Raw genomic sequence first — 21,237 nt, forward strand, 5'->3', positions numbered from 1 at the left:
TATGATGAATAAAACGCAATTAAAACAAATTTTTTTAACAACTTATGCTGCAGGATGGCATTTCTACTAGGCAACCCTAGTTTATCCTATTTAAGTTTGGAAATCTTCAAGAGAAGTACCTGTGGAGCATAAAAGCTTGTCATTTCTTTTTTCCAAACTGTGTTTAGGAGATCACATTAGTGATTTTAACAGACAGTTCAGTTTTTAAATGGTCAGATAGGTTTGGGAAATGCTGAATTGAACAAATAATTTTCCTTACAGAGGGGCATTTTGGAGTTTTAGCCAGTGTTTGTATTGTGAATCACCAAGGGGGGAGCATAATATGCAGTATTTCATGAACTCATTGGACCTTGTTACTCTCCCTTTTTTTCTCCCAAACGCTTCTTCATATCTCCTAAAAACAGCTGTCCCCCCCCCAAAAAAAGCAAAAAATTTGGGCAAGGTAGGATTTCATAGGATTCTTTTCCCCTCCCTTAACAGTATGGGAACCTTGGCCTTTAGATGCAGTTGGATCAGACCTCTGGCTTCTTAGTCTTTCTGCTCTGCCTTACTTTGTGTGTACTGGATTTTACTCACAAAGCCGCTTCCTTCATGATAGTGAGGTGGCAAACAGTACCAGAGAAAGGAGAAGTGAACTATTGAAAATCCTGAGAATACACTATTTGTTGTTTTATCAAATAGATAGCAGTCATTGAATATTTCTCGCTTTCTGTAAGCATAGAACCCAATACGCTGACTGACCTTGAGCATGTAGGTGAAGTCTAATGTGGAAGTTAATGGCAGCCCTCACCAGTAGAGATGACTGGTATGCATACCTAGCCTGTGGTGTAGGGACACTGGACAGCACTGCTCGTTCGGCTGTTTTCCCCAGCGCTTTACTTGCACAGCTCTGCAATTTTTCCAGCTTATTTTCAGTATTATTAACAGGTCTCTAAGCATTCTATCTCTTTGTATTAAACTTCTTTTAATACTACTTTACTTTTTTTTTTTTTTAACGATTTTGTTGGAGTACAAGTGCTTTACAATGGTGTATTAGTTTCTGCTTTATAACAACGTGAATCAGTTATACATATATCCCCATATCTCTTCCCTCTTGCGTCTCCCTCCCTCCCACCCTCCCTATCCCACCCCTCTAGGTGGTCACAAAGCACCAAGATGATTTCCCTGTGCTATGCAGCTGCTTCCCACTAGCTATCTATTTTATGTTTGGTAGTGTATATATGTCCATGCCTCTCTCTCGCTTTGTCACAGCTTACCCTACCCCCTCCCCATATCCTCAAGTCCATTCTCTAGTAGGTCTGCATCTTTATTCCCGTCTTGCCCCTAGGTTCTTCGTGACCATTTTTTTTCTTAAATTCCATATATATGTGTTAGCATACGGTATTTGTTTTTCTCTTTCTGACTTACTTCACTCTGTATGACAGACTCTAGGTCCATCCACCTCACTACAAATAACTCAGTTTCGTTTCTTTTTATGGTTGAGTAATATTCCATTGTATAGATGTGCCACATCTTCTTTATCCATTAATCTGTTGATGGACACTTAGGTTGCTTCCATGTCCTGGCTATAGTAAATAAAGCTGCAATGAACATTGTGGTACATGACTCTTTTTGAATTATGGTTTTCTCATGGTATATGCCCAGTAGTAGGATTGCTGGGTTGTATGCTAGTTCTATTTTTAGTTTTTTAAGGAACATCCATATTGATCTCCATAGTGGTTGTATCAATTTACATTCCCACCAACAGTGCAAGAGGGTTCCCTTTTCTCCACACCCTCTCCAGCATTTATTGTTTGTAGATTGTTTTGATGACGGCCATTCTGACCAGTGTGAGATGATATCTCATTGTAGTTTTGATTTGTATTTCTCTAGTGATTAATGATGTTGAGCATCCTTTCATGTGTTTGTTGGCAATCTGTATATTTTCTTTGGAGAAATGTCCATTTAGGTCTTCTGCCCATTTTTGGATTGGGTTCTTTTTTTGTTGAGCTGCATGAGCTGCTTGTAAATTTTGGAGATTAATCCTTTGTCAGTTGCTTCATTTGCAAATATTTTCTCCCATTCTGAGGGTTGTCTTTTCGTCTTGTTTCTGGTTTCCTATGCTGTGCAAAAGCTTTTAAGTTTCATTGGGTCCCATTTGTTGATTTTTGTTTTTATTTCCATTTCTCTAGGACCCACTAGGAGGTGGGTCAAAAAGGATCTTGCTGTGATTTATGTCATGAAGTGTTCTGCCTATGTTTTCCTCTTAAGAGTTTAATAGTGTCTGTCCTTACATTTAGGTCTTTAATCCATTTTGAGTTTATTTTTGTGTGTGGTGTTAGGGAGTGTTCTAATATCATTATTTTACATATAGCAGTCCAGTTTTCCCAGAACCACTTATCGAAGAGGCTGTCTTTTATCTATTGTATATTCTTGCCACCTTTATCAAAATAAGGTGACCATATGTGTGTGAGTTTATCTCTGGGCTTTCCATCCTGTTCCATTGATCCATATTTGTTTTTGTGCCAGTACCATACTGTCTTGATTACTGTAGCTTTGTAGTACAGTCTGAAGTCAGGGAGCCTGATTCCTCCAGCTCCGTTTTTCTTTCTCAAGATTGCTTTGGCTATTCGGGGTCTTTTGTGTTTCCACACAAATTGTGAGATATTTTTGTTCTAGTTCTGTAAAAAATGCCAGTGGTAGTTTGATAGGGATTGCATTGAATCTGTAGATTGCTTTGGATAGTAGAGTCATTTTGACAATGTTGATTCTTCCAATCCAAGAACATGGTATATCTCTCCATCTATTTGTATCATCTTTAATTTCTTTCATCAGTGTCTTATACTTTTCTGCATACAGGGCTTTTGTCTCCTTAGGTAGGTTTATTCCTAGATATTTTATTCTTTTTGTTGCAGTGGTAAATGGGAGTGTTTTCTTAATTTCACTTTCAGATTTTTCATCATTAGTGTATAGGAATGCAAGAGATTTCTGTGCATTAATTTTGTATCCTGCCACTTTACCAAATTCATTGATTAGCTCTAGAAGTTTTCTGGTGGCATCTTTAGGATTCTCTATGTATAGTATCATGTCATCTGCAAACACTGACAGCTTTACTTCTTTTCCGATTTGGATTCCTTTTATTTCCTTTTCTTCTCTAATTGCTGTGGCTAAAACTTCCAAAACTATGTTGAATAAGAGTGGTGAGAGTGGGCAACCTTGTCTTGTTCCTGCTCTTACTGGAAATGGTTTCAGTTTTTCACCATTGAGGATGATGTTGGCTGTGAGTTTGTCATATATGGCCTTCATTATGTTGAGGAAAGTTCCCTCTGTGCCTACTTTCTGCAGGGTTTTTATCATAAATGGGTGTTGAATTTTGTTGAAAGCTTACTCTGCGTCTATTGAGATGACCATATGGTTTTTCTCCTTCAATTTGTTAATATGATGTATCACATTGATTGATTTGCATATATTGAAGAATCCTTGCATTCCTGGGATAAACCCCACTTTATCATGGTGTATCCTTTTAATGTGCTGTTGGATTCTGTTTGCCAGAATTTTGTTCAGGATTTCTGCATCTATGTTCATCAGTGGTTTTGGCCTGTAGTTTTCTTTCTTTGTGACTTCTTTGTCCGGTTTTGGTATCAGGGTGATGGTGACCTCGTAGAATGAGTTTGGGAGTGTTCCTCCCTCTGCTATATTTTGGAAGAGTTTGAGAAGGATAGGTGTTAGCTCTTCTCTAAATGTTTGATAGAATTCGCCAGTGAAGCCATCTGGTCCTGGGCTTTTATTTGTTGGAAGATTTTTAATGACAGTTTCAATTTCAGTGCTTGTGATTGGTCTGTTTATATTTTCTATTTCTTCCTGGTTCAGTATTGGAAGGTTGTGCATTTCTAAGAATTTGTCCATTTCTTCCAAGTTGTCCGTTTTATTGCCATATAGTTGCTTGTAGTAACCTCTCATGATCCTTTGTATTTCTGCAGTGTCAATTGTTACTTCTCCTTTTTCATTTCTAATTCTATTGATTTGAGTCTTCTCCCTTTTTTTCTTGATGAGTCTGGCTAATGGTTTATCAATTTTGTTTATCTTCTCAAAGAACCAGCTTTTAGTTTTATTGATCTTTGCTATAGTTTCCTTTCTTTCTTTTTCATTTATTTCTGATCTGATCTTTATGATTTCTTTCCTTCTGCTAAGTTTGGGGGTTTTTTGTTCTTCTTTCTCTAATTGCTTTCAGTGTAAGGTTAGGTTGTTTACTTGAGATGTTTCTTGTTTCTTTTTTTTTTTTTTAGATGTTGGGTGTAGGAGTTTATTAATTTTATTTTTATTTATTTTTGCTGTGTTGGGTCTTTGTTTCTGTGCAAGGACTATCTCTAGTTGTGGCAAGCGGGGGACACTCTTCATCGCGGTGCGCAGGCCTCTCACTATCACGGCCTCTCTTGTTGCGGAGCACAGGCTCCAGACGTGCAGGCTCAGCAGTTGTGGCTCACGGGCCTAGTTGCTCCGCGGCATGTGGGATCCTCCCAGACCAGGGCACGAACCCATGTCCCCTGCATTAGCAGGCAGATTCTCAACCACTGCGCCACCAGAGAAGCCCTCTTGTTTCTTAAGGTAGGATTGTATTGTTATAAACTTTCCTCTTAGAACTGCTTTTGCTGCATCCCATAGGTTTTGGGTTGTCGTGTTTTCATTGTCATTTGTTTCTAGGTATTTTTTGATTTCCTCTTTGATTTCTTCAGTGATCTCTTGGTTATTAAGTAGTTTATTGTTTAGCCTCCATGTGTTTCTATTTTTTTTACAGATTTTTTCCTGTAATTGATATCTAGTCTCATAGCGTTTTGGTTGAAAAAGATACTTGATACAATTTCAATTCTCTTAAATTTACCAAAGCTTGATTTGTGACCCAAGATATGATCTATCCTGGAGAATGTTCCGTGAGCACTTGAGAAGTGTATTATGTTGTTTTTGAATGGAATGTCCTATAAATATCAATTAAGTCCATCTTGTTTAATGTATCATTTAAAGCTTGTGTTTCCTTATTTATTTTCATTTTGGATGATCTGTCCATTGGTGAAAGTGGGATGTTAAAGTCCCCTACTATGGTTGTGTTACTGTCGATTTCGCCTTTTATGGCTGTTAGTATTTGCCTTATGTTGAGGTGCTCCTATGTTGGGTGCATAAATATTTACCATTGTTATGTCTTCTTCTTGGATTAATCCCTTGATCATTATGTAGTGTCTTTCTTTGTCTCTTGTAATAGTATTGGTTTTAGTCTATTTTGTCTGATATGAGAATTGCTACTCCAGCTCTCTTTTGATTTCCATTTGCATGGAATATCCTTTTCCATCCCCTCACTTTCAGTCTGTATGTGTCTCTAGGTCTGAAGTGGGTCTCTTGTAGACAGCATATATATGGGTCTTGTTTTTGTGTCCATTCAGCCAGTCTATGTCTTTTGGCTGGAGCATTTAATCTATTTACATTCAAGGTAATTATCATTATTTATGTTCCTATTACCATTTTCTTAATTGTTTTGGGTTTTTTATTGTAGATCTTTTCCTTCTCTTGTGTTTCCTGCCTAGAGAAGTTCCTTTAGCATTTGTTGTAAAGCTGGTTTGGTGGTGCTGAATTCTCTTAGCTTTTGCTTGTCTGTAAAGGTTTTAATTTCTCCCTCAAATCTGAATGAGATCCTTGCTGGGTAGAAGTAATCTTGGTTTTAGGTTTTTCCTGTTCATCATTTTAAATATGTCCTGCCACTCCCTCTGGCTTGCAGAGTTTCTGCTGAAAGATCAGCTGTTAACCTTATGGGGATTCCCTTGTGTGTTATTTGTTGTTTTCCCCTTGCTGCTTTTAATATTTTTTCTTCGTATTTAATTTTTGATAGTTTAATATGTGTCTTGGCATGTTTCTCCTTGGATTTATCCTGTATGGGACTCTCTGTGCTTCCTAGACTTGATTAACTATTTCCTTTCCCATATTAGGGAAGTTTTCAACTATAATCTCTTCAAATATTTTCTCAGTCCCTTTCTTTTTCTTTCTTCTGGGACCCCTATAATTCGAACGTTGGTGTGTTTAATGTTGTCCCAGAGGTCTCTGAGACTGTCCTCAATTCTTTTTTTTTTTCTTTATTCTGCTCTGCAGTAGTTATTTCCACTATTTTATCTTCCAGGTGATTATCTGTTTTTCTGCTTCAGTTATTCTGCTATTGATCCCTTCTAGAGAATTTTTAATTTCATTTATTGTGTTGTTCATCACTGTTTGCTCTGTAGTTCTTCTACGTCCTTGTTGAACGTTTCTTGTATCATCTCCATTATATTTCCAAGATTTTGTATTCCCTTTACTATAATTATTCTGAGTTCTTTTTCAGGTAGACTGCCTATTTCCTCTTCATTTTTTAGGTCTGGTGGGTTTTTATCTTGCTCCTTCATCTGCTGTTTCTCTGTCTTCTCATTTTGCTTAACTTACTGTGTTTCAGGTCTCCTTTTTGCAGGCTGCAGGTTCGTAGTTCCCGTTTTTTTTTTTGGTGTCTGCCCCCAGTGGCTAAGGTTGGTTCAGTGGGTGTGTAGGCTTCCTGGTGGAGGGGAGTAGTGCCTGTGTTCTGGTGGATGAGGCTGGGTCTTGTCTATCTGATGGGCAGGTCCACATCTGGTGGTGTGTTTTGGGGTGTCTGTGGCCTTGTTATGATTTTCGGCAGGTCTCTGCTATTGGGTGGGGTTGTGTTCATGTCTTGCTAGTTGTTTGGCATAGGGTGTCCAGCACTGGCACTTGCTGGTCATTGAGTGGAGGTGGTTCTTGGCGTTGAGATGGAGATCTCTGGGAGATTTTCGCCATTTGATATTATGTGGAGCTGGGAGGTCTCTTGTGGACCAATGTCCTGAACTTGTCTCTCCCACCTCAGAGGCACAGCCCTGACGCCTGGCTGGAGCACCAAGAGCCTGTCATCCATACGTCTCAGAATAAAAGGGAGATAAAAAGGAAAAAAAGAAGATAAAATAAAATAAAATTGTTATTAAAATAAAAAATTAAAATTTTTTTTAAGTAATTGAAAAAAAAAAAGGAGAGAGCAACCAAACCAAAAGACAAATCCACCAATGATAACAAGCACTAAAAACTATAACAAAAGAACAACACAACAAAAAAAACAGACAGAACCCTAGGACAAGTGGTAAAAGCAAATCTATACAGACAAAATCACACACAGAAGCATACACATACACACTCACAAAAAAAGAAAAAGCGAAAAATATATATATATCGTTGCTCCCAAAGTCCACCTCCTCAATTTGGGATGATGTGTTGTCTCTTCAGGTATTCCACAGATGCAGGGTACATCAGGTTATTGTGGAGATTTAATCCGCTGCTCCTGAGGGTGCTGGGAGAGATTTCCCTTTCTTTTCTTTGTTGGCACAGGTCCTGGGGTTCAGCTTTGGATTTGGCCCCGCCTCTGCATGTATGTCACCTGAGGGCATCTGTTCTTTGCTCAGACAGGATGGGGTTAAAGGAGCAGGTGATTCAGAGGCTCTGGCTAACTCAGGCCATGGCAAGGGAGGGGTACGGAATTCGGGGCGAGCCTGTAGCGGCGGAGGCCGGCATGACATTGCACCAGCCTGAGGTGTGCCACATATTCTCCCGGGGAAGTTGTCCCTGGATCATGGGACCCTGGTAGTGGCTGGCTGCACAAGCTCCTGGGAGGGGAGGTGTGGACAGTGACCTGTGCTTGCACACAGGCCTCTTGGTGGCTGCAGAAGCTGCCTTAGCATCTCATGCCTGTCTGTGGGGTCCACACTTATAGCTGCGGCTCATGCCTGTTTCTGGAGCGCCTCAAAGCAGCGCTCTTAATCCCCTTTCCTCGCGCAGCAGGAAACAAAGAGGCAAGAAAGTGTCTCTTGCCTCTTCGGCAACTCCAGACTTTTTCCCGGACTCCCTCCCAGCTAGCTGTGACGCACTAGCCCCCTTCAGGCTGTGTTCATGCAGCCAACCCCAGTCCTGTCCCTGCGATCCGACCGAAGCCCGAGCCTCAGTTCCCAGCCCCCGCCCATCCTGGCGGGTGAGCAGACAAGCCTCTGGGGCTGGTGAGTGCTGGTCGGCACCGATCCTCTGTGCAGGAATCTCTCTGCTTTGCCCTCCGCACCCGTTGCTGCGTTCTCCTCCATGGCTCCGAAGCTCCCCCCCTCCGCCACCCGCAGTCTCCGCCTGCGAAGGGGCTCCTAGTGTGTGGAAACCTTTCCTCCTTCACAGCTCCCTCCCACTGGTGCAGGTCCTGTCCCTATTCTTTTGTCTGTTTTTTCTTTTGGCCTACCCAGGTACTTGGGGAGTTTCTTACCTTTTGGGAGGTCTGAGGTCTCTGCCAGCATTCAGTAGGTGTTCTGTAGGAGTTGTTCCACATGTAGATGTATTTCTGATGTATTTGTGGGGAGGAAGGTGATCTCCATGTCTTACTCTTCTGCCATCTTGAAGCTACTCCCTGCTTTACTTTAAATATAAACGATTTCAGAAGCACAAGTTTGAAGATATTCAGTCATACAGAGAGTTATTACTGTAGTGAATATTTATGTGGGAATTTTACACCTTTATCTTTTCTTAGGCTGAATCTTTTACTGTGGCAGTATTTATTGTTTTATCTACGTTTAGGAAGGATGTTTTTGCTGGATATTAAGTTTTAGGTTGGTAATTATTTTCTTTCAGCATTTTAAAGATTTTCTACTTTTCAGCATTTTGTCATTGTTTCTCTTTTAGAGATAATGTATCTTTTTTCCTTCAAGATGTACTGTATTTCACCTTTCTCTGGAAGCTTTGAGATTTTTCCTTTCCTTAGATTTTCAAAAGTTAAACCAAATATGCCTACTGTAAAAAAAAAATATTTTTTAAATGTATCTTAATGTTTGTAGAGCTTCTTCAATCTGAGACCTGATGTCTGTTGTCATTTTTGGAAAATTCTTCATTAGTATCTCTTTAAACAGTTCTACTGCCACATTCTCTTTAATTCTCTTTAATCTTCTGGGACTCATGTTACATGCTATATTCCTTTTATTATGTCTCATGTGTCTATTAAACGGTTTTCTATGTTTCTCATAATATTTTTCCTCTCTGTGCCTCAGGCTGGACATTTTCTTCTGATTTGCCTTCAGCTCACAAATCTATTCTTCTGTAGTTAAATGCATTTGTTGAGGTCTTAATTGATTACTTTTGCCACCTTAGAATTTCCATTTGATTCTTGTTTTAAATATCTAGTTATCTGGCAGAATTCTCTATTTTGTTATCTTTTTAAGCACTTTAATTACAGATATTTGAAAGTTGTATCTGTCCTCAATATCTGGATTATATGTAGGTCTTTCCTGTGTTTTTCTTTTGGCTTTTCAATCATTTGATCTGATTCCTGTAATGTCTACTTATGTTTGACTGAATAGTGGATACAGTGTATGAAAAACTGTGGAAGCTATGGATAATGTTATTGTCTTCAGAAAGGACTGTTCTTTTGCCAGATAAGTTAGAATAGGGTTAGTTCATATTGATCCCCTCAGGGATCAACTGGAGGTATCTGCGAAGGCTGTTCTATTTCTGGTTTGCTCTTATTCTGAAGGCATAGCCCTTCAGGGGTCTCAACTGAAAGCTTTCTCTTTTAAAGGCCCTGAACTCAATTGTCTCTCTCAGCCCTGTGAAACTCTGAATGTGCTTCGTTAGCTTTTTAGCCTCTTAGATGCTGTTTTCTGCTTATTGCCCCAGATTCCTGCCCTACACGGTTTAGGAATTGGCAAACACCTTGAAAAGAAAAGCTGTGGAGAATGTCAGTCTCACCTCACTATGATCTTGGTCCCTTCAGTCTGAGCTGCTTGTTCTCCAGTGACTTCAAACAGTTGTGTTTTGTTTGGTTTATATTTTATCTTGCCAGGAGGGTTAGTCTGGTACAAACCACTTTCAGAATCAGAAGTTTTCAACTGACAAATTCCATTGTTTTATGGTATTCTCAAAGCATTGAAGAGATGGTTTTTTATCTTTAATAAATGTTAAGCTTGTACTCTGGGTATTTTGCTATGACCTTCTAACACTAAAGCGTAAGATATACTCTTTGGTTAAAGCAAGAAATAGAAATAATATTTATTGAATTTCAAAAACTTGAAGGCCCTTATTAAACATTTTATAAACATTTTCAAATCTAGTTGGAAAGGCAGCACATCTTCAAAAAAGATACAAGCTACTATCTAATATTGTACTTACATGTCAAATGAATTATACTACAGTGCATACTATAGGAAGATAAGAACTAATATTTATTGCACACCACTGTTAGGTCATTTGATCCTCAAAATAAGCTTATGATATTTCCATTAAAATGGAATGAGGAAAAATGGCCAGTAAAAAAAAAAATTGAAAATAAGTAAAAAAAAAATTGAAAATAAGTAAAATTATAAAGAAGAAAATTAAAATCACCCACAATCTACTGAGAGATAACCATTAAGAACATTTTAGGCCTAAAGAACATGTCTAGTCTTTTCCCAGTACATGTAAATGTGTATTATATATCATCCTGAAGCACTGAGTTTAGTAACATTTTATTTGCTTTAAAGTCTTTAGATTAGCTATATGCAATTCTAGCACTCCTGCTTCAATTTTATTGTAACTTTTCTATTTCTAATGCCTTTTAAAATTAATCTACACAGTACTGTGAAATATTTTTAAACTTTGATAGTTTGATAAAATTTCAGTAGTGCAGACAAAAAGCTTTCTAAAATATATGAAGCTGACATTTTCTTTTTAGTAATCTAGTACAATGGATTATTTCTCTAAATTAAGAATTTTGTTAAGTTTATATAAATTATATAATTATATTGTGATTTTTTTCTAAAGTTAGTGTAAAGTTGGTATGTTAAAACTTCCTAATAACTTTTTTGTTTGTATTTTAAAGGCCAAACTGTTTTCAGATAGTGGTTCAGCACTTTAGTGAAGAACATTACATCTTCTACTTTGCAGGAGAAACTCCAGAACAAGCAGAGGTAAGTTAACTGTTTTTTCAACTACTGTCAACTTTATTCAGCCCTTGTTTTCTTTTTTAACTGGAATAGAAAGCTGTTGCATTTAAGATAATGTGATAAAAAGGATGCCTGAAATCTAATCATGTTTTATTTTAAGGAATGAGAAACTTTCATGTGTAAAAAAATTTTTTTTTGAAAGAAATGCAGAAAAACACAGTGTAGGGTTATTAGGAAAACTCCATTTTAAATTGACCTTTAAATGGGCTATGATGTTGAGTCCAACTGAGAATGTTCATTGAAAATCCTCTCTGCAGAAAGGTTATATTCTCAGTACAGTCAAAAAGGTAAGCCAGTTAGTTTTGCTAATAAGCATTGTTGTTATTCACTGGTTGAACTGTGTCTAAAAATAGAAATTCAGTCATCACAAGGAAAAAATTTTGAGGAATCCTGTTTTTCTCTAAGTCTAGATATAATGTTTACTTTCAGCACTAGCCATTGATCCATGTGCAATGCCCTTATTAAAACTTTTATTAAGTTTTAAGTAATGCTGTGAAGAAATGTTTTTAAAAATCTCCTTTTAAAAGTACTTTGATTTCTTTGAACCATAACATTTCTGGGGTGTTTAGAGGTATTTTGTAGAAATATGGCTATATTTCTTCTGCTTATACTCTATAGAAGGAACCCGAAGGTAGTTTAGAGGTAAAAGAAAGTGACTTTGTTGAAAAAAAAGAAGATAATTTGCCAACCTTGGATATGAGGCAGATGCTCCTAAAACTCTGGATCCTGGCATGGGCCCCTGACTCATAAATTATGAAAATATCTTAGGCTGTAGAATAAATTTGATGAATGAGCCATTGTGTTTTATGGCTTATAATATCATTTTTCCATCATGGAAAAATATCTCAATTGAATACTCATTAACTTATAAAACCTTGTTTTGTGGGTATGTAGCCCTAATTTTCAAAAATTGGGCTCATAATATTTTGCTGTTTGACTTTTTTTTTTAATGTTAGATATTGAGTTAGAAAAGAAACTTAAACTTGAGTATCCTATCTTCCAGTTATTTTATCATGTTCTTTCTAAAGATGTGTTACTTACACACCTGGATGACATTTCAATGTGTTTTGCATGCCTCACATAAATATAACATTTTCTTATTGGATTTATCTATACTCTTTCCATATTCTGTTTCCATATATCCCTTAAAGTTCAAAAATACCGCTGATAGTCCCAGTTTTTTATTACTTTGGTGGCCTGTGGTATCTCTGGTTATTGTCTTCTCTTTCTAAAAGCTATGGTAATTGATTTAGTCTTAAGTTTGCTCCATTAAAAGACGTTCTCTAAACACTGACAAATTCAGATTCATTGAAATAGCCAACAAACTAAAGACCAAATTGAGTGAAGCAGTAGTACAGAGCTTTCTAGAAACATGTATGCCAAATATTTAGATTTATTTTGGGTAAACCTAAAATTGTTCTCTTTCTCCAGAGTACTAGATCATTAAACATTTTAGAATATAGCTGCAACTTAATATTAGGCTGAAATATTGTTTTAAATATAATGTTATATTTGACAGGCTTATAAATCACCCACATCCCCTTATACATTTCTACCTATATCATGGTCTAAGGTAAAGGTTAGAATGTTTGTCATCAAATCAGTCATCACATTATCAGTCGGTTTTGCAGTCAGCCTTCCTTTCACAAAATGTATCAAGTTCAATTCTGCTTTAGGGTGCCTCAAGTTTAACTGCTTAAATATATGTAAATTTATTTTCTGGCTAATAAACTATCACTCATTGGTACTTAAGATTAATATAGAGATTCTACAATAATACAATCAATATTTTACAGAATTATAATTGTTTTGGTCACTGTTTTATTTTGTTGGAGCACAGATGTATTTAAAGCACAGGATATTCTGAGTTTAGAAATGGCAGTCTAGAGAAGGAAGGAACTATTGAATTTGGGGAAAAAAACCCAAACTGTTGATTGGAAACTGCATAAACTATTGTATACTATATTTCTTTGAAATGCTGTCATTTTTCATAGGACTGGATGAAAGGTCTGCAGGCATTTTGCAATTTACGGAAAAGTAGTCCAGGGACATCTAATAAACGCCTGCGTCAGGTGAAACTTGATTTTCTTTGATTTGTGATTGTCACAAATTTGTGATTGTATTTTGCTTTATCACTTTGCTCTTTATTTTTATTTCTGTATGAACTATTTTGGGCAACATTTCAAACACTTTAGAATTCTTGAGAGGTGAATCTTTTCAGGCATTTTAAAGCCATGCTCCCACTTGCTTCAGCAGCAGGAGAAATAGTTATTTCTTTATGAAAGAGAATAGTCTTTATATACTTGCTGGATACTTAGCCCATAATGCCATCTTTTGAATACATACCAAGGACTTTTTTTCTTCCACTTAAAGTAACAATACCAAGCCAACAGCAACAGAAACTATTCTGTTCGGCACTATTATTTTTTTCTTCAAAAAATTATTTTGGCCTGTGTCAGAAAGGTACTTACTGAAAAAATCATCTGACTGAAAGTACTAATCCTGGTAAACGTTAGGGTTTTTCATTTTATAGTAATTGCTTTTGAAACCTATTACATAACTTATGGGTAGTATCCTGTCTTATTTGAAACCTTCACATGCCTGCATGTTCATTTATGGAGAGTTAAGCTAGGCTTTCTCTTTCATTCTAGGTATGTAAACTCAACTTTATACCCTCCATTTCTTTGCTTTTTCTTTTAGTTATCCCCAGATAATTGGGAAAAGTTAGGTAAATTTAACATTCTTGGAGTTTTGAGGAAAGTTTCTTTTTTGTACAGTATTTATTGACTAAAGTGACTCTTGTTTTACTTATGGGAATTTCCAATAAGCTTGGTGAATTTAACATACTGTTCTATTGGAAGTAGATAAATGGTTATTATTTAGATGACTGAAAGTTTTATTCCCTGTAACCAGAAGTCTGATACTTTCCCAGGGACATTTAATTATATGTATAATCACTATGTGTCCTCAAAACATGTTTTAACATTTTGAAAGCTATAGAAAATCAGATTCAATTTTTGTAGATTGTATCTTGTGAGAAATTTCAGGCATGAATTATTTGTAGGTATAATAATATGTGTATATATATATATATATAAAATAGCTAACAATGTCTTGAGCCCTTTTTATGTGCCAGGTGCTCTGCTTGTGCTTTTATACATATCATTTCTAATCTTCACAACTTGCAGTGCAGACTTTATCCTAATTTTATATCTGAGGAAGCTGAGGCTCATAGAAACTGACTTGTGCAAGGCCACACAAGTAGTATGTGGCAAGAGGGAAAGAGAACCTGATACTAGAAGATAGATGGTTTAAGTTTTGCATCGAAACTGAAAAATAACTTTGCTTCTTTGGATCTGTATCCTTTTCTGTAAAATGAGATGGTAGAATCAGTATTTTAAAAATATTTTCTAGCTGTGGAACTCTGTATAGAAAGAAAATCTTCCAGATGAGCATTATATAGCATGTTAGATTTTGATTTGGGTGGTAACAGTTATTTACTTAAATTAATAAAGAACCCTCTTCTCAACTTCATTTTCTCTGAACCATTGTTTTATAGCAGAAAAGGTGTATTTCATTATTTTTGCAGGAATGTAATTAGAGAAGTAACTTGTTTTTTTTAAGTGGGAAGAATTTATTAAAAGGGAAAAATAACTGAAGGTCATGTTTTCTGAAAAAAGGGGAAAATAAGTCACTATTTTGGGTTTTTATAATAATTGCCTTTGAAACCTAATGCATAATTCTTGAAATCTGGGGTAACGATTTCTCTGTTTTCTTTAGGTCAGCAGCCTTGTTTTACATATTGAAGAAGCCCATAAACTCCCAGTAAAACATTTTACTAATCCATATTGTAACATCTACCTGAATAGTGTCCAGGTAGCAAAAACTCATGCAAGGGAAGGGCAAAACCCTGTATGGTCAGAAGAATTTGTCTTTGAGTAAGTCTTATTTTATCATTACATTAGATGATTTTCTTTTGCTGTAATGCATTTTCTTTCCTTTTTAAATTTTTTTTAAACTCTGTATCTAAATCACTCAGAACACGGTGCCAAGCTCAGGCATTTTAATAATACACTTTTTTTCCCTCTATTGTATTTGTTCACTTTTACTAGTAAAGTGCTGTGTCCTTGGTTTTTCACCTAGTTATTAATATGAATTACCATTAGTGATGAATCCCAAAACATTTACTAACATACACAGACAATGTTTACAAGGGTTTCCAGGATTTACTCGAGGAAGTTAAAGACAGTAGGGAAAGTGTAATTTGCTTGTCTGTATTCCTGTGTACCAAATAATAAAACATGTTTTGAATCTAGTTTTAAATCTAGCACTTTCAGCTGGGTTAGCAGCAGAAATAGGGGGTTTATTCAATACTAATAAAGGAATTAGATAGTTTTATGCCAGGACATTTTCTTAATTCTTTTTCTCCTTGCTGCTTTAGTGATCTTCCTCCTGACATCAACAGATTTGAAATAACTCTTAGTAATAAAACGAAGAAAAGCAAAGATCCTGATATCTGTAAGTTGACACAGAAATTTCTAAAGTAAAAAAGCATGTTTTATATACTTTGGAAATTCACAATGAAGTATAGTCTAAAATGGAAATTAAAAAGGTGTGTAAGCAGTGTAACTTGAGATAGCTTTTTATACTTCTAAAAGTATTGATTGCTGTATCTAAAAAAGAAAAAATAAAAAGACCAAAAAGGCTAAATTGTATATACTGTAAACTTAAGCCCTTAGGATTAAAGTAGGATCTGCTCACCCTCCCTCCACAACGTATAGGAAGAAAAAAAAAAAACAGTAACAGTGGTCATCTTTCTGTGGTGCTTCCTTATCCCTTCTTCCTACTTTTTAGGTTTCTCCTACCTTCCTATACTTTGCATGTAAATGAAAAAAAGCACTCTTAAATTTTTTTCTTTAAACTAAGTTACACTGCTCACTTCTGGTAGTCAGTACTGGTTCTCGGCAGCACAACTTTTCCCAGCCTGTTTCTGAAACAGGCGGCAATGGGATTTAGCAATTCACACCAGAGTGAATTAGGTTAATCCTTAAATACCTTCTTAAAAATCAGGTTTAGGGGGAAAAAAAGTGATATGTGTTAACAGAATCAAAGCCTGAATTTTTTGCTATAAATAATATTTATTCTGTAATTTCTGTACTATTAAAATGCTTAACATTTTTAGTGGTTCCCCATTATTTTTAAGATAAAATCTAACCCCCCAGCAGTGATACAGAAGAAAGGCTCTTTCCTGATCCACTCCTCCCCACTCTTACTTTCACTGTGTAATCTTTTGTATATCCTTCTCTCCAGCTACACCAGCTTTCTTATAGCTCTTAAATTGTTCATGGATTTTTAAAACCACCCACCATACCTTCTGTTCAGACTGCACACACTCTTTTTCTCTGTTTCTACTTAGCTACACTTCCAGATCCTGTTACAAGTCAGCTTAAGGGGGTACCTGTTTGGAATGGATGTTTAACCTCCACAGAATGAATTAGATATTATTTCTCTGTACTTCATTAGCATACACCACTTTACAGCACTTAGCATGGGGTATCATAATTGATTTCTTGCCTCCTTGGCTAGACTGTTATCTCCATGCAAGTCAGAGACTATATCTTAATCATGTCTGTATCCCACATCCCTGCCTATCAGAGAGTCTGGCACATAGTAGGCATTCAGTAAATGAATGAAGTAAGCATTTAGTATTAAATTTATATTACTGAAAAGTCCTTTAATAAAAAGCATTTAACACTATAGATAAGATAGAACATTAGGAAAATTTGTGTGACTAATTAGTCATCTTTTCAGACAGTAATCATTTGATATTTTTCTGTCACAGTATTTATGCGCTGCCAGTTGAGCCGGCTGCAGAAAGGGCATGCCACAGATGAATGGTTTTTGCTCAGCTCCCATATACCATTGAAAGGTATTGAGCCAGGATCCCTGCGTGTCCGAGCACGATATTCTATGGAAAAAATCATGCCAGAAGAAGAGTACAGCGAATTTAAAGAGGTATTAAAGTTATTTACCAGTCCAATTATTTTTAAAGGCATTAAGAAAAATAATTAACTTTTTTTCCCCCAGCATCCCTACTGGAGTATAATCGCTCCACAATGCTGTTAGTCTCTGCCGTACAACAAAGTGAATCAGCCACACGCACACATATATCCCCATATCTCTTCCCTCTTGCGTCTCCCTCCCTCCCACTCTCCCTATCCCACCCCTCTAGGTGGTCACAAAGCACCGAGCTGATCTCCCTGTGCTATGCGGCTGCTTCCCACCATACCCATTGAGTTAAACATAGTAATTTCATAGTTTAGTGGCACAGTGACAGGCAGAGAAGGTTGAAAAGCCTTGCAACAGTATGACATTGCTTTTAAGAGACTATAAATATGTAGGTTACAAACTCATTGTTTTTAATAAATTTATTCAATAAAACATATTCCTAATTGTATATAGAACGTATTTCCTGTTAATGTTACTGAGAATGCTTAATGCTGTATACTTTCAACGATCTTTCTTGATGTCATTTTTAGCTTATACTGCAAAAGGAGCTCCATGTAGTCTATGCTTTATCACATGTATGTGGACAGGACCGAACACTACTGGCTAGCATCCTACTGAGGATTTTTCTTCATGAAAGGCTTGAATCGTTGCTGTTATGTACACTAAATGACAGAGAAATAAGCATGGAAGGTACAGTATGGATGTGTTAGTATGATACTTTTAAAAACTGGTTAATGATTAGATTTTATATATCAAATATACATGTACTCTATCTTAGAACATATTAAATAGTTAAATCATTTTACAAAGTTACTCAGTTTTTCATTCATTAAAAATTACAGTTGGAATGTCATTTCTGATTCTTAGGCTGGCTAATATGGGGGGGGTAATATCTCTAATACAACTTTCTGTCATGGCAAATTAGAAGCTGTAAGAAAGTGACTTCCGGGGGCTTCCCTGGTGGCGCAGTGGTTGAGAGTCCGCCTGCAGATGCAGGGGACACGGGTTCGTGCCCCGGTCCGGGAAGATCCCACATGCCGCGGAGCGGCTAGGCCCGTGAGCCATGGCCGCTGAGCCTGTGCGTCCGGAGCCTGCGCTCCGCAAGGGGAGAGGCCACAACAGTGAGAGGCCCGCATAACACACACACACACACACACACACACACACACACACACACAAAAAAGTGACTTCCGTGTCCAGATCAATGGCTCATACTGCTTGGTTATTAAGAATAGTTTGGTATGCTTACCATGTTCTCGTTTGTTTTTTGCTTATAAATTCATTGCACAAAAGCTGGGTGTTAGCTGCATTTTATTTCTGCCTTCTATAGGTAGGTAGTTTCCAGGCAATTTAGCTGGACTCACAGTAGTTTGTAACAGCTTATAAATATGTCAGAATAACCCATTTCAAACCAGCCCTTTGACTCAGTAACAGTACTTGCTTCTAGGTTCCCCAAATAAACTGTAAAATCTAAAACTATTTCCTCCTAATCATAGAAAATATAAAAATATATAGATTTGTCAGGAAAGATAAAGTGGTGGTACATATTTTACACTGAGATTGTCTTTTCTGACAATATTTGTGTTTTTTTACGATTTTATTAAAAGTCACGAATAGCCATATTTTAGGCAAATAAGTTAATTTATACTGGGGTTTTTACATTACATTCTTGTTTGTAAATTAACTCAGATTTTTCAAAGTGTGGGCTCAGTGGACACCAAAGGTGGATTCTAGTCCTAGTTTTGTCACTATTTGGCTCTTTAGTCTTAGATAAGTCATATAACCATCCAGAGAGCCTTTGTTCATATAATGTGGCAGTGTTAATTCCTTCTCCTGTTTATGATCTAATGAAGTGAAGGAATAGAAAGTCTTCTGAAGAGTTAAGTTTATAGGAATATAGGATGTCATTATAATCAATATTTAATGCTACATGCAAATAAACATACTTACTTAAATAGCTGTAATTATCTGAGGAAAAAATGAATTCATTTAATTTCCAATTTGGTTCACATCAGTACAATCCTTTACAGATAATTTTTTAATATATATATATTTATGTAGATGAAGCCACTACCCTATTTCGAGCTACAACACTTGCGAGTACCCTGATGGAGCAGTATATGAAAGCCACTGCTACACAATTTGTTCATCACGCTTTGAAAGACTGTATCTTAAAGATAATGGAAAGCAAGCAGTCTTGCGAGGTGAGTATTGCAGCAAAGAGCATATTTTAATAGGTAATGCTTTATAGCTAACTGCACTTCAAGGCAAATATATTAGCTGTCTGAAACTGTTCATCAGAACAGTTACACCTTTTGTAATAACGTTTAGAAAAATGTTATGCAAAACAGACTTTTTAAAAAAGATGTACTTCATTTGGAGATTAAAAACCTCGAACTGCACCAGAAATACATGAAAGTACTTTATCATTTCTCCTGCTGTACTAATGATAAAAGTGTATGCTACTTTCAGAAAGTGTGCAAACATAAATTGAAGTTATTGTTAGAGATTTCTGTTGTGTAAGTTCTATGTGACACTTGCTAATAACATCTAGGTTTCTCCTCAAAGGTTTTCTTGAAGTAGGGGTGGTGGTGGGAGGGTCAGAAGTACAAGATAACCCCCTCAAAAGCAAATAAAAACATCCTTTTAGGGCCTCCCTGGTGGCGCAGTGGTTGAGAGTCCGCCTGCCGATGCAGGGGATACGGGGGATACGGGTTCGTGCCCCGGTCTGGGAGGATCCCATATGCCGCGGAGCGGCTGGGCCCGTGAGCCATGGCCGCTGGGCCTGCGCATCCGGAGCCTGTGCTCCGCAACGGGAGAGGCCACAACAGTGAGAGGCCCGCATACCGCAAAAAGAAAAAAAAAAAAAAAAAAAAAAAAAACATCCTTTTAGATTATTGAGGCTTCAGTGTAAACTCATAACAAACCATTAAGAAGGAGTAGAATCTCATTTATATGGCTATTCCATCATTTTCTTTTGAAGGCAGAGCAACTATAGAAGGAGGATATTAAATATATTTTTTATGTCTGATACAAAATAAAGGAACTGCTTTTGATAATGTACACTGGGAGCACTCAAATTGTTAATTCTGCACCAAGTTGTCAATTTTTACTAATTAACTTAAGGGGAAGAAATGGATAATTTAGTGTTGAAACCTGGGGTTAACACCATAGTTGGTCTAATAAGTGTAAAGGATACAGAAATGCAGCAAGTCTGCAGAAAGTCTCCGGATGTTAAATCCAGGCTAGGGAATTTAGATTCCTATAGATAAATCTACTCCATCAATTCTAGGTAAGAATTCTTAGATTTTAGAAGTTACTGGAAAGTTTTTAGAAGGGTTCATGATGCTGCCTCTGAGGCATTTGGTATTTTATTAGTCATTTAAAAAGTCTTATCTCATTCAGAAAAACCTTTCAATTTTAATCAGCTTTTTTCCTCAAATAAATGGATTTAAGATAGGTTTTATAATAATATACGGTGATCTTTCTTTCCAATTAAATACTCCTAGTATATTTGTGCATGTGGCCACTGAAGCTGGGATTTTGTCTTCTGGTTGGGAATATTATATTTAAAATAAAGTCTAATACAGTTTTATGTGCCTCTAAAAATCTGTGGTAAAATGTGGTAAATGAATAAAAGAAAACTTCATTAATGGTATTAACCCAAAGCAACTGAAAACTGTTGAATAATCATTGCTCTTCAGTTGAGTAGATGGGAATTAATGGCAATAAGTCCATTAGGAGTTCCACAGAGCAAACCCCAGTTAGCCCCACACCACCACCAAAAGACTAATACAGTTTGAAAAATGGAAAAATAGAGAACCTTGAAAACAACTGCTTGATTACCTTGATTCATTTGCATTTATCATTGCCAAGATGCATTTATATTGATTTATTCCTTCTCTTAGTTAAGTCCATCAAAGTTAGAAAAAAATGAAGATGTGAACACTAATTTAGCACACCTATTGAACATACTTTCAGAGCTTGTGGAGAAAATATTCATGGCTTCAGAAATACTTCCACCGTAAGTGGTGAAATTTTAATTTGACAAGAAATTGTATATTTGCATTTTAAAAAATTTGTATTTCTCAAACATGTGTAAGCTTTTCCACTGTCCTGATGTTATTATACTCTGAAGAAGTTAGGGTTTTTAATCTTTACACGATGAATTGTGTTTAAGGAAGAAGAGTGACTTGAAGAAACCAAACTGAAATATTTGCATTAAAATAAA

At 36.5% G+C, this 21,237-nt stretch overlaps 2 protein-coding genes across 3 annotated transcripts in view; one reads left to right on the forward strand and one right to left on the reverse strand.

The window, feature by feature from the left end:
* The window catches only part of RASA1 (RAS p21 protein activator 1), a 111,239-nt gene that overhangs the window by 77,139 nt on the left and 12,863 nt on the right, over positions 1-21,237 (forward strand). For both annotated transcript variants that reach the window (XM_081231093.1, XM_081231092.1), the window contains exons 12-19: positions 10,874-10,961; positions 12,992-13,069; positions 14,778-14,935; positions 15,439-15,515; positions 16,840-17,012; positions 17,537-17,696; positions 19,068-19,210; positions 20,915-21,030. In XM_081231093.1, coding sequence (XP_081087219.1) covers positions 10,874-10,961; positions 12,992-13,069; positions 14,778-14,935; positions 15,439-15,515; positions 16,840-17,012; positions 17,537-17,696; positions 19,068-19,210; positions 20,915-21,030 — 993 coding nt within the window. The remainder of the gene's footprint in view (positions 1-10,873; positions 10,962-12,991; positions 13,070-14,777; positions 14,936-15,438; positions 15,516-16,839; positions 17,013-17,536; positions 17,697-19,067; positions 19,211-20,914; positions 21,031-21,237) is intronic.
* The window catches only part of CCNH (cyclin H), a 57,111-nt gene continuing 37,051 nt past the window's right edge, over positions 1,178-21,237 (reverse strand). The window contains exon 10 of the transcript XR_014015525.1: positions 1,178-8,442. The gene's annotated coding sequence lies outside the window, so the exon portion shown is untranslated. The remainder of the gene's footprint in view (positions 8,443-21,237) is intronic.

This window comes from Mesoplodon bidens (assembly GCF_964165515.1).
Source record: "Mesoplodon bidens genome assembly, chromosome: 4".
In the NCBI taxonomy this organism is placed as follows: Eukaryota; Metazoa; Chordata; class Mammalia; order Artiodactyla; family Ziphiidae; genus Mesoplodon; species Mesoplodon bidens.